The sequence below is a fragment of the Engraulis encrasicolus genome, chromosome 16, assembly GCF_034702125.1.
Source record: "Engraulis encrasicolus isolate BLACKSEA-1 chromosome 16, IST_EnEncr_1.0, whole genome shotgun sequence".
In the NCBI taxonomy this organism is placed as follows: Eukaryota; Metazoa; Chordata; class Actinopteri; order Clupeiformes; family Engraulidae; genus Engraulis; species Engraulis encrasicolus.
The window spans coordinates 26,712,612-26,726,647 of record NC_085872.1 but is presented as its reverse complement, the minus strand read 5'-3'; the positions used below and the strand labels follow the sequence as shown (position 1 = coordinate 26,726,647).

At 40.4% G+C, this 14,036-nt stretch overlaps 1 protein-coding gene across 1 annotated transcript; it reads left to right on the top strand.

Moving 5' to 3' along the window:
- The first annotated feature begins 7,758 nt into the window (after positions 1–7,758).
- On the top strand, positions 7,759–11,055 carry adcyap1b (adenylate cyclase activating polypeptide 1b). Its single transcript, XM_063220337.1, has 4 exons — positions 7,759–8,064; positions 8,509–8,613; positions 9,504–9,632; positions 10,711–11,055. The coding sequence occupies exons 2-4, from the start codon at positions 8,510–8,512 to the stop codon at positions 10,889–10,891; spliced, it is 414 nt and encodes a 137-aa protein (XP_063076407.1). The 5' UTR covers positions 7,759–8,064; position 8,509; the 3' UTR covers positions 10,892–11,055.
- Positions 11,056–14,036: the final 2,981 nt, after the last annotated feature.

The following is a 14,036-nucleotide window of genomic DNA, read 5'->3' as shown; positions in this document are numbered from 1 at the left end:
GCCAACTCTTGTGCCATTATCGTGATTTGGCATGCTTTCCACTGGACACCAATAAAAAGTGTCTCACAAATACTCACACATGACATTTATGTCGGCTTATTTAGCTTTTGCGCTATTATCGCCGAAGGTCTGGTAGGCTATATCGCACGTGGGCTATATCGCCCGAGGTTGACCCCGCCTCCGAGCCTCGGCGGTGCTTGCTGGCCCATCGAATTCGACGGGCCAGGGAAAGTGGCCCTTAGCCCCACAACCTGGCCCGGCGGCCATCTTTAGCACCTAGCCCCCTTTTGATGAGATCACCGTCAGCCCCCTTTTGTCCGGGCCAGCCCGGGGCTGGCCCTGCAGTGAGACTAAGGCTATTGTTTCCAGGTAGACCTAGCCCCCTTGGCCAGACCTCCTGAGGTGTATCTTGATCACACAGAGAAAGTGGGTTGGGTGTGGCTGATAAAACCTCCGCAAAATATACAGCATATGATCATGACCCTTATTAAACATTCTGAATGTCAATTTACAAAATGTATGCCATACATTTTCAAAACACGAGTCATGTGCATATTTAACTGTTAGGTTTGTAAAATGTAAAGACACATAAAAATGTTTATGATAGCGTTACCTGAAATAGCTTACATTTTGGGTGAAAAACAGGTCAGCGTACGAAATTGCTGTTTCCATTATTGATTGTAGATGGCCCCTATTCCATGTTGTTCACCACATACTGACCATAGCTGATGTAGCATGCAGTAAAATAACCATAAAGGGGGCATTTTAGTCTAAGTGTAATTTTAATTTAAATGTGCCAATCAGGGTTGACCTTGGACTTGTCATGATTATGCATACAGCGTACATGTGAAGTTTGGGTTACAGTGCAGGGGTGAATTTCTGGAAACCATAGTTGCTAACTCCATTAGCTACTTTGTTGTTTGCAATGCAATTTCCCATTGGCAACTACCGAAGTTCCTAACTAGCTAACAACTATGCTTTCGAGAAACACACCCCAGCTTTGATGCAGACTAGGTAGGTTGGTCCCATCAGTTTTACGTTAAAGGGGAAGTTAGACAGGTTTTTGGAAAATTTGGTATGTGTTTTATGATTTTCTAAAAAGTAAAAAAAGTATTAATATTAAAGTAGAGGGCTGGGATACAATGAGAATTTGTTTTGTTATTGGGATGACAATTATTGTGTTTTTTGTTTTTGCTTTTGTTATTTGTATTTTGTTTTTGTGTGTGTGCCTTGGGTTTAGGATGGGTGTGGGTTATGATGTTAGTAATAAAAGTTCAATAAAGAAATGTTTGAAAAAAAAGGTAGGTTGGTCCCATTCCCCGCACACACACAAGGGCACGGCACACTGATAAGCCAGGGTTCAAGAGCACGTCTAAAGACCATGCATTTACAATTTCACGTTTTGATAATTACTTCTGGTGAGACAAAATCTTATATTACAGTGGGATTGCTTCGTTTCGACCCGTGTTGACCACTTGAATTTACCCTGCCTTGCCTGGCAGCAAGCCAGGCGCACACCTGACCAGGGTACACCCATCACCAAGTAAACATCTTGCACAGCCACAGGTGAGCAGTAGGCCCACCAATGAAGTTAGATGTCAATTGGTGAATATGTGTTCAAACGATTGATCAGTGCTGAAAACTTTCAGCTCCATGCGGCTACATTTACTCGTGATATAGCATACTGGCTGAGATGTTACGCCTTATTTAATTTTGGAAAGCTCAAATTACCTCCCTTGCGTCTAAGCTTTAATGTAGGGTAGGCTACCTGATTTTATCCAATTTCTTTCAGTTCACAACTCCTCTGCGTCACCTTAATGTTTGATTCACACATTCACTGGGCCCACAGCCTTGTATCCGTGCGTGTAATGTGGCTGGAAGCAAGTTCCTTATTGTCTGGCAATGCCATCACTCCCGGCGGCGCGTTAAAATGTTTGTAAAAAAAAAAACATCTTTTGTTTGTACTTCAGAATACCTTGCCAGGGTAGATCAGTACTGGGTCTTTCTCAAAACCTAGCTCAGTGTCCTTCCAAGTGTATCAGCCTAATTAGTCACGCCCAGTGATTGGATACTTTTTGGTGAACTCTACAGAATATCCAATCACTGGGTGTGACTGATAAAGGGTAGCCAATCACTGGGCGTGACTAATTAGCCTGATACACTTGGAAGGACACTGACCTAGGCTTTGAGAAAGACCCAGAGTGTGTGAAGCCTGTTCTTGGAATTGCTGGTACAGTGTTGCTGGTTTAGGATTTGTGGTTTCTGGTATGCAGTGCCCCCTAGTGACCACTAACAAGAGACGTTTTTCTCAGCAACATAGTAACAGGCGTTTTGGATTGGGGATGGAAATGTCAAGGACATTGATTGTACTTTACAAACATGATTGTAATTTATTCTGAAATATATTTCATAGAATAGTGGTGAAAGTCAAAGGTTTGTCAAGGCCTGACAAACTGGCAATGAATGAGAAAATGTTCCGACTGATATTTCACTTTGTCTGCATTTGATCCCATCACAATTTGATGACCTCATCATTTAGTCATGCTAATAATCAATAATCCTCAATCGTTATGGTCTCTTCATCGCATTGCCCTACATCTCTGTGTGTGTTGACAGCCAGACTAGTCCCATGCCTGACTATATTCATTTTGATAGGGAACTTATAAGGCTAGTTTAAGTGTCACATGCTGATTCATTTTGGTCTTTCTGTTAAAATTGATTTGCCTAAAAGGAAAGTGGACCTCAGTGGTATGATTAAGACTGTTAAAAAAAGAAAACTGCCACAAATTCGCTCCCAGAGGAACCCTGAGGTGTTCTCGAGGGTTCCTCATATACCTTTGCAGGTTTTTCCACGGTGGCAAACTGAAGAAGCCACAAATATTATTCAGTGGATCTTTTCTTTTTATAGTGCAGATGATCCTGTAAAGTTCTATGAGGAACTTTAGGATAGCTTAAGTTTCTATCTATCTATCTATCTATCTATCTATCTATCTATCTATCTATCTATCTATCTATCTATCTATCTATCTATCTATCTATCTATCTATCTATCTATCTATCTATCTATCTATCTATGGTGTATATATATATGGCTGGCTTGCTGTTCTTTCTTTTCTAAATTTCCATTTGCTGTCTATATCCTATAAGACAAGAAATGGGGGGGGGGGATCAAGCTTTCATTCCTTTTTAGATCACCTGATGAGGATGATCAAGCTGAAATATATCTGGAGTTGTGTCCATAGGGCGTGCTAAAATGCCACAAAAGAGTGTATTAGCCTCTTAGAGGATTTTACAAATGCAAAAAAAGCGTTCATGTTGACCATAGCTGGTCATTTTCACACAATCTTCTTCAGACAACATGACATATGCTTACAAACCCTCCCATAATATTGAACTTTAAAATATCAAACCTGACACAGGATACGTACAAGACAAAAGGTTTATGTAGAGTACAAAGCAACTCCTTTAACATGTATTTTGTGTGTGACGAGGCAACACCATGCATTGGTTACAAAAATAAGTGCTCTCAAAATAAATAAATAAATAAACCTTTTTGATTACTGATTTGGATAGCAGCTAAAGGCATCAGGAAAAAACACCACAAACCCATGAATTGGCCATCATACCATGTCCTACCATACATCCAATCTTTACTTAAAGACAATAAGGCAATTTCTTTCAAAAGATACCTGCTGTACTGTCAATCTGTCACAGAATTTTTGTGTGCCTATTGGAAAACAAAGCTGAGCCCATGATTTTAGACTCTAATTTACACGTCAAATACGCTAATAACAGACCTTTGCCAGTGTTCCACTCTGATGCTTACTTCTGTGTACTTTACTTGTAAACACTTCTGCTGGACTCAGCAGGAGTCTGTAAAACTAATTTGTACCTAAATCTCCCACAGGCTCCATAATTAACAATTAATTCAAAACTCAGTCAGCTGCCACTGTTCACACGAGATGAAAGCTTTTAATGGGTTTGGACTTTAATCATTATCATTTTACATCCTTGTTTGACCTTCAGGTCACTCATATCAAGACAATAAACTGACAATACCTGGTGTTAAACCCAATTAAACCCAAAGAATAGTTAAACCCATAGAATGTAAAGCCAGTCCTACATCCTTCATTTCATTTTGTATGCATGGTCTGAACCTAAATCTATCTGCAAAAAATTGGTTGGTCAGTGATGACATCATATCTTGTGTGTGGCAATATGTACGTTTGTGATTGAGCAGGGTGGATCTAGCCTGATTATCATCGACATACCAATCTCTTCAAGACTTGGTCTGACCAAGAGCATAGCAATTAACGTTTCCCAAATGGCATGGTTGACCCGCCTCCCTAAGTTTTCTACTGGTTGGTGTCCAGCAAAGTGGGTGGAGATCAGAAATTATATTTACATTGCTCTTGACCTGACTAGAAGCAACATCAAAGTTGTTGCGTCACTAGGGCATGGCCTGGCTAGCCTGATTATCATCAATGTTCAAATCTCTTCGAGACTTGGTCTGACCAAGAACATAACAATTAACATTTCACTAACGGCATGATTGACCCGCCTCCCTTGGCTTGCTTATGGTTGTTTATTTACCAAAAAAGTGGGACGAGTTTCCGTATTTCCGGGAACTCAGAAAGTACTTGCATTGCTCTTGACCTGACTAGTTGCAACGCTGAAAGTTTTGCGTCACTAGGGGGGCACAGCCTGGCTATGGCCTGGCTAGATCAGCACCTCTGATCTGAATGTAATTTGCTGAATGTATTCTTATAGAGCTGGTATAAAGGTCTCCGAGGCCTATATGTGTCGAAACAATTTAATGCACTGCCTAAATGTATCAGAGGAAGACTTATAATCAGCAGCACTATTGGTCATTTGTTTTCCTCCTCACCCTGCTGTTTGGATTAGAAGCAGAACCGTCTCTCATGTCAGTCTCTACACTACAGAGATGACTGGCTCCAGTCAACTAAAAGAATTGTGCAGTAAACTCCTTCATGCAACTCAGTATCACCATAAGTGTCCAGTCAGAGTTTAGAGACAGAGATTGGCTGATCAGAAAGACTACAGTATATTGCTGATCAAAGGCAGATTGGCGTCATTCTTTGTTTATTTGTTCTGTGGATGGATAGTCAATGTCTCCCAGGGATTTCAGTTTACCCAAAAATGCCATTTATAAGAATCATGAGATACAAAACGTTGGTAAAAGGCTATACTTCTGGCTATACATTAAAACACCACAAGGGGTCAGCTTGCTAGTGACATTAGTGTAGTAGATGGTGTTTTAATTGAGTAGCCCGTCATAGCACACCATAGTACACAGCAGATTTGACAAGTTTGGTCATGTGGTATGGTATTGTTTGGACCCCCCACCCCCCACCCCTCTCTCTCGCCGCTCTCATCTCTATCTCGCTAGGTCGATAGACGTTTCCACTGGCAGTGAGTGTCTCGCGGCAAGCGCAAGCGCGCCGCAGTTCCCATCTATTGAGCGCGAGAAGGTGAGGTGAATGAATGCTTGCAAAATACATTTCGGGTTGACCACGCTGTTCGTTGGGCCTCGAGAAGTTTGATTCTGGTCCATTCCAAGTAAACGAATTCAGTGAAGATGTTCGGGTATGTGATGTCACCGCTTGAGCGGCGGCCGTATTGAGTGCACGTGTTGAAAGTTTAGCCATTCATCGGACACAGGGCAGGTTTAATTCTGACAGATTGGTGTTTCTGGCCAAGAATCTGTAGGTCCAGTGCCCATACCCCCCCCCCCCCCCCACTGTACCCTTTCGTGCGTCGTTGGGGGCTGGCCCCTTGCACATGCGAGGCATACATGCAATTTCATTATGTGCAGTGTACACTTGTGTGCTGTAGTGTGCTGTGTCACATGTTGGAGTTTCTCAGTTGGGTTTTCACTCTCACTTTCATTATGAAAATGGACTAGGATGCTGCGCAATAACAGTAGAGGATTACGCATCCCTGTAAGTATGGATGGACATGACATCATGTTTTCGACCAATAGAACCTGAAATCTTATAATGCAGAGACTGACGTTGCCGTAGCTTTTAACATGTATTGATGTATTTCCATAGCTGTTGGTCACCACGTTATGCGAATGACGCCAGGTTGGAGATGACCGAGTCTGGATAGGCCTACCCCAAATGTCGTGCCAAAAAAGTTTTGACATGACCTGACATTCTCTCTTCCCTTGTTGGGAAGTGATTCACCCTCAACCAGACCAAGTCCACAAGTCCTCAAAATGAAATCCAAGTTGCCTGTTTTAGTTTATTAATTTTATTGTTTTCTTTTCTTTAGAAATACAGCACGCTCCAAACGACCATCTTATTGCAGGTCATATGCTACTTAAGTAAAAGAATGCCCCTTGTCTGATGACGCATGAACAGCGAATGGAAAGCTACACAATTAAGCTAAATGATGTTATTGGGGCAAAGTGGGCATGGGGACATTATAGGGATAGGCAAAGCGTAACAGTGCTTGGCAATCATGTCAGCAATATGAATAGGCTATCTGAGCATTCATCATACGGTTAGGCAATTTGGTTATCATGAGGCAACATGACCTTTTCTGGAGTGCTTTTTAGGTCTTACTTGTAGCCCAGTCTGTGGTATCACTTACCTAGGCTCATTTCGACGTGGGTTCATTGAGTGATGTGGGTTTCAGGCAGTTTCTATGAGCTAAATGTATTAGCCTATTTTTCCACATGATGGCGCTGTTTACTTGATCCAAGAAGTGCAAACTACATGACCGTCCACCCTTGTCTTTGAATTAAATCACGCGCGTGAGAAAGGAGTGGGCACCTGTGACTACAACCATTCGTCACTCCACGTCAGAGTGTCTCCAACGTTTATGCAAACTATTCCCTAAAATCCAATTCCACCATGATGCTATAGATACGTAATCTTACCTCCGTCATCACTCCAGAAATTTCGTGAAGACATGATTCCAGGCAGCCGTACTTAGGCCTAAATGAGCTTATCTGCTATGATTGATGTCCCTATGGGTGCACCTTAAAAAAACTTTGTGAATGGTTAGCTCATTTTAATTGGGCTTCATGTTGGCTATATGCCTGATTGACCCCAGTTACTGTTTAACGGGGTTTTAACACGGGCTAGTGGCTGACCTTATGAGGCCGTGATGGACAAACGGAGGAATAGTGGAGGGTATGGCCAAGTTAGGAGCTATTATTTAATAATAGACCATAAGGTCTATATATGTTTTTTTTATTTAAAGACAGAGCATGCAGACCCACAGTTAAATTTGCAATCATCAAATCTTTATTGTCATCTGATAGGTCAATAACATTGAGATATTAAATATTTTAAGATATCACAATATTGATACTAATTATTTTATTATCATCATTTTTATATAAAGTGTGCATAGTGTGCATGGTGTAGGCTAATTGATCAATAGGCTTAATTACATTGTTATACAATTGAAAAGCATTCAAATTACTAAATTACGCATTTGCTGCGCAAGGGCATGTAATTACAAAAATAGCCCATTCAGACTGAATGGCCAAGGATGTATGTCTACAAAGCCGCCCACTTGTTTGCCATTACTGTCACCCTATACTTATGAGTAAGAAAAAAAGAACTTTCTTTCACGGTGTTAAATTAAGTTTTCAAGATAACTTCCATCTGCGGTGAATGGTTGTGACCAGTTCATCGATGAGGAAGGAACTGTAGGCTATATTCCGGGAGGAAGGCTTGATGACGTCTATAGCATACTTAATGTGACTTACTGAAAAAAGGCAAGACACGCTATTCATGGATAAAAATCCGAGGTAATCGGACCAGCGGAAAAGTTGTGCGCAAGATATGTAGAAAACGACAACAATTTATTTTGCTGAGGTTTTTTTTTGGTTCGATCAGGCGACTTTGCTGATCGCGAATTATTATAAAAGTGCAGGGGTTGTCTGAACTGACGAGCACACAAGGAAACGGCGGCGGCGCTTCAGGGAAGAAGTGCCGTGGTGAGAAAGATTCTTATCTCTCTCACACCAATCACAGCCGCACCCGATACGCATCCGACAGCATTTCTCTACATTCTCTGCAATAGGTACGTGATGCTTCGGTCTTTCTGACATAAAAATCGGTGCGTTGTGAACTGGAATTTCATGAGGAAACTTGAACTTCTGACTTGGATTCTATATAACACCTACCTTTATTCATCTTTTCGTTTACGATTTGGAAGTGGACTCTTTAGCCTTTGCGCCCGTAAAGTTTTCATTCTTGAACCAACGTGTGGATGTATTATTTCAAAGTTTATCCAGTCTCCTCAGCTGGGAATATTCTTTCCTTGAATGGATTTTAATGCAATCTTACACCTTATGGGGTAAGAGTTAGTTCAAGACGACAGATGTAGGTGGGGTGGACCTTGTCATATAGCTTTAAGTCCATGCAGATGCGGTTATTGTGTCTGTGCGCGCAGTGATCAATGATATTGCAAATAAGGACACAGTATAATTCCGACTACTTAATTGTGTCATTACTTCTTTCACAGCATGGCCAGGTCTAGTAAAGCGACTTTAGTGTTGCTTATCTACGGAATCATAATGCACTTCAGCGTCTACTGCACACCCATCGGGCTCACCTACCCCAAATTAAGGTACGTATGGAAATCTGATTCTTTCTGATTTTGTAAGTATGTGGCCTAACATCACTTAAATATTTTCTTTGCAAACTTGAAACACCCAAGGCATTGCGGAATGTGGCACAAAACTGCCGCGTAACTGAACCAAGTGCTTGATCACATCCCCCCTGAAAACCTCCCAAGGTCTATAGGCCTATTTAATATTTAATGACTGGGAAGAGTTGGGAAAAGATTTGGCAGACCCGATTTGATTTGGCTATGTTATTTCTTTGTTATAACTGGTGAAGCTCAGTATACAGTTGGACTGGCACAACGGAACGGACGAGCTCTCCATGGAAATGTAGCCAGAACTCCCCTTATTAAAATGTGAATGATATGAATGTAACTGACGGTGATGACGCTGGAATGGCGTCACGGAGGAGATTCGAGGTGAAACGAATGAGGATGCTCTATGGGAAATTTAGGAGCTCCTTAAAGGATTTCACAGTGATGGATACGATCCCACCTGCACAGTTTTTGTCTATCGATTGATTGATGAATTGATTTTAAGTCAGTTGCATGCATAATCACTGGGCTACACGATCCACATAATTCCCTTTGCATGCAAGGGTCATTATTCCCAGATTTAATATCAAGACCCAAGAACACAGGATTTTTCTTTCTGCTTGTGCGTCTTCAAACCTCAGATTTCCATAGACTTTCGATGCGTTCCCTTGGCGCATGGCTCACCCTTGGTATATTAACAAGAGATAGTGATCTTGTGAAACATTTGCAAAGACATTATCAGTGTTTTATTTGTTTCATTAAAATGTCAGGCTGATCTCTGTCCGGACTACGACATCCATCACAGCCGAGTAATTACAATGCGCTTTATCAGATCCATCTTTTAATTCTTTTTGTTTCAGACTTGAAAATGATGTATTTGACGAAGACGGGAACTCATTAAGTGACCTGGCGTTTGACAATGATCAGATTGCTATAGGAAGCCCTGTCACGGACGATGTTTACACGCTATACTACCCTCCGGAGAAGAGGTGAATATAGTTTTAATAACTACTTCTTGATATAAATTAAGAACACTTTGATTTCACTTTCGTATTTGTTGCTGGTCTGTTAACGTCTGCTTGTTTTGTTTCTTAAAGTTAATGTATTTTTTTCTTCCGTTATTGCTACATTGTTTAGAAATAAAATATTAAATGTTGCATAGGGAATAGCTCAATATGGGGTTCAGAATTTGAATTACTAATTTAATGTAGTTCATTTAGTAAGTGTAACCAAATAGTTATTGAAGATTCAGTCTCAGGCAGACTGATAGACTAAAGGAGCGAAGGAGATAGGCACATAGATCGATGTTCTTTGTGGGTGGCAAGGCAGCGCTTTGTTTAACAACGAATGTTCCTGTTTTAAATATCATTTGATGGCAAGTGTTATTTCGTATAATTTTAGGCTTTGCCATTCTCTATGACTATACATACAATTCAATGTGGCATATTTATCATTTCCTTTTGGTCACCCATAAGACAAGCAGATGGAGAATTAGATAGAGCCTTGAGGGACATCCTGGTTGAGTTATCAGCAAGAAAATATCTGCATTCACTGATGGCAGTTCATGAAGGGTAAGGGAATTTCTTTAAGCGTTTACCTGCTGTCACCCTTCATATCATCCTCATTTAAACAGGTGACCCAACGGTGTCCCCTGTTTCTCCATACATCCTGCCTTTGTTCTACTTTTCTTTTCCCATTACCTGTCTATTGCACGTTTTTATTATTATTTCAGCTGCTGTTGTCTTTGTCTGTGCAGTGTGTGTTGGCAACGTGTTGTAACATAATATTTGTAACATGATAGATCTATCCAGTAAGAAAGCTCCAATAAAGTTGGCTTGTTTTAAAATTCTGTTGATGCCCCACGTACGTAGCCTACTGAGACAAGCCTTACTTTTTGTATTATTACATTTATTGGAGCTAATGTATGAACAAAGAATTAATTTTCAGCGCTTTAATTGGAGCTGACGCGAACCGACTTGTTGGATACCTGTTTGCGCATTTGTGTGCTACGTCTAAGATTATGTTTTTGTTGTTGTTGTGTTTTTGTTTGTGGTTGTTTTCTTAAAGCGGAGGAAGCGACATGGAGGAAGATTCGCAACCATCAAAAAGACATTCGGACGGGATTTTCACTGACAGCTACAGTCGCTACAGAAAACAGATGGCCGTCAAAAAATACCTCGCAGCAGTCTTGGGAAGAAGGTACAGACAGAGATTTAGAAACAAAGGACGTCGGTTTTCCTATCTGTAGCGTCGATAAAACAGCCACCACCCACCCCTTCTCCCATGTGTACATTCTATCCTAAGATCAAGTCATCCTGATATAACTGACTAATCGGTGAATCGCGCCTGTGTTCTTTTAAACATGTATTTATGTATGAAGTAAAGCCATTAAAATGAATATTTTAATAATAACATTGTTTTTTTTCTTTTTGTACAAGAAGAGCACTTGAGACTGCACAGTTATACTTTGTGGACCAATCATTTAGTTTTATGTATATAGCTATATGTTGAGAAAAAGAACCTAAAAAAAAAGCTGAAGGAAAAAAAAAGAACTTGTGCACCTTGAACGTTATACGCCTGAAATATTTTAAAAGTCGTCATCATATGCAGAAAATAAATAGATTTTAAAAAGACAATCAAAGTTCTGAATGTTATACTTATTTTTGTAATCAATGTTTTAAAAAAATAAAAGATATAGTAATGTTGTTATTTTGCTCAGTACCAGCCCTGAGTGAACTTATCTACGCATGGTCTGTTCCAAAAACAGTAGTAGATGTCATCACTACTCATGTAGGCTACTTGTTGAAAAGACCCTTGTGTTGTGGGATTGAGCTGAGTGTAGCTAGCTGCTGTGATGTTCACGTTACTTTTGTGAGCTCTTTCCATACAAGCCACTCTAAAAGTGATTGTGTCGCTTGTGTATGTGAGTGGTGTCCAGTGAGCTGGAAGTCCACCACGATAAGACTAACCAAGAGACATTTCTGGTGTAGCTGTGGTGTTTTAATGCCTTGCCTGCAAAATAGATTTTTCCAAATATACGACATATCATGTGACATATGACATTCTCTTCTAACATTACCTGCATGTCAGCCTCGATGACATTTTAATTTTCGTTGTAGTTCTAGAGGTCTCATCCCCCCCCCCAGTGTTCTCATCCTTACTATCCTTCAGCTGTGGTCCATGCTGCCATCTACCAACCATGCTGCTTTAACCATGCACATCACCCTCTCTGTGTTTTCATCCCCAGAAAAGGTGATAGATTCATTCATGCCTTTCCCACGAGGCTGTCTCCCAGGTTTAGAGAGGCTCGCAGGGAAAAAGGCAAAGGATGAAATGAGATCGCCTGATTGTGTCCACTTGTACGTGTATAACTGGGTACTGTACTGTAGACCCCCCTTTGTGAAGAGGCATGCCAATCGCTAGGTGTCAAGTAAGCTTCAGGATGGTTTAATATTCCATTTGTTCTGTATGAGTAGAGCGCCCCCCCCCTCCCCCTTTCCCCACCCCCACCCCTCACTGGCCCAGCTTTGACACATGTGCTGCTTGTATCTGTACTCATCATCCTTGATAGATATTGATAGTATCAGTGGAATTACTGAAGATGTAGCTTGAGTTGAGATTGGCTGATAGCTGATTATTGAAAAGTTCTGTTTCTTTTAAACTGAAGATTGTGAATAGTATATGAAGTACTATTTCCAGTATGCGCTGGATATTGCTCTTGTTTGTCAGATATTGTTGAAGTTGTTGTACACTTATTTGTAAAAGAGAGTAAAAGATCGAGAAAAAAAAAGCGTGTGTGAGAGAGAAAGGAAGCGAGGGAGACAGAGAGGGCTGATGGGTAGCAAACTAGACAGAAGAACAAGCTCCTGTTGTCAAAGGTTTGGCTATATGGAGAAAGTTATAATGCCTGATTTCCTGTTTCACCATGGGATTTTTAAATAACAACCTCCAAAATGACATCCTCTTACAATGGAAGTGGGATCAATATCAATTAGTCTGCTGGCAGTGATAATCTCATAATTTGTCATAAATAATGATTTCACCCAAAATGCTAAATGTATATGTGCAGTGTGTATCTTTACCACATAATGCTTTATATGGAAATTAGGCCCCTTGTAGCCAGTAATTCAATCTCTTGCCCATTGTCCCATGCATGAAATCAATCTTGCTCCAATTTGGCATTCTCCCCCAGGCTTTCTGTGAGCGTGGGCGTTTGTGTGTGTGTATGTGTGTGTGTGTGTGTGTGTGTGTGTGTGTGTGTGTGTGTGTGTGTGTGTGTGTGTGTGTGTGTGTGTGCGTGTGTGTGTGCACACGCCTGATTGTGCACGTTTGTGCACATGCTTGCGTGTGTGTGACCATCTTTGTGAGGGTATATGAGATTATGTTGAGTGTGTGGAAGAGAACACAGTTTTTTGACTGTGGTGCCTTGCTTCACTGTAAATCTAAAAAAAAAAATCGCCACAAAACATAGATGGCAATTTCAGTGGCCCTACAATGCTGCAGACTATTAGCTTACATTTTACCATCACATTCTTTCCTCTTTTATTTGTAGCCTGGATTGACCTATACTATAATCTAGACTCGAAAAAAGCATGGCCAAAAGTAGTGAGACTATCTGATCTTATAAATTGGTGTTAATGGCAAAAGTATTAATTGTTTCAGGGATGTTTTTTCATGAATATAATTGTGACGAGCAAAGTGTTTCTGTGTTTGCATTGGCCATCACTTGATGCATATTGGACCCCATCTATGTTCAATTCCATTAGGCAGGTTTTTTGTCGTGTTGTTGCATTGATAGAGTTTCTTGACCATTGATGGAAAGCATTGTGGTACCCAGCTCACAGCACAGCCTGTTATATACACTTCTGAAAGCGCCAAAAGCCTTAATGTGGAAGTTTTTATCTATATCTCAAACAATGTGTGAAAAGTTAGCAACGTGACATCATCATATTTACACATATAACTCCTTAGGGGTTGGGGGTAACGTTTTTAAATGTTAAAGAAGTGTTGTAAGATTTGTATGAATAAATTTTTGTAAACAACACAAGCTCTAATGGATGTCTATCTTTGAAACACAACACTTTAGATGCCTTTGTACACGTTGACTGTATAAGGATTGGTTATGTTAGTAGTACAAATACATGATACAAACTGATTGATAAAAGTGAAACCTACATGAATACTGCAAATATAAAGTCCTACATATAGATCATGTACTGATTCATTTTCATATTGCAATGTTGGACACTATAAATAAGTAACCTACAAACACATGCAGGGAAAGTTATGTTAAGTTACTGTAAGATTTCAGAGCATGTTATGTATTTGGACTGAAGTTTTCATAAATACACATACACATGTTAGCTAACACCCTATCATCAAGTTGTACACCA

Bases quoted from the DNA above. Each gene is read 5' to 3' on its own strand.
- adcyap1b (XM_063220337.1), top strand. From the start codon at position 8,510: ATGGCCAGGTCTAGTAAAGCGACTTTAGTGTTGCTTATCTACGGAATC. The intron at 8,614-9,503 runs GTACGTATGGAA...TTTTTGTTTCAG, and splicing joins CTCACCTACCCCAAATTAAG to ACTTGAAAATGATGTATTTG. The intron at 9,633-10,710 runs GTGAATATAGTT...GTTTTCTTAAAG, and splicing joins TACTACCCTCCGGAGAAGAG to CGGAGGAAGCGACATGGAGG.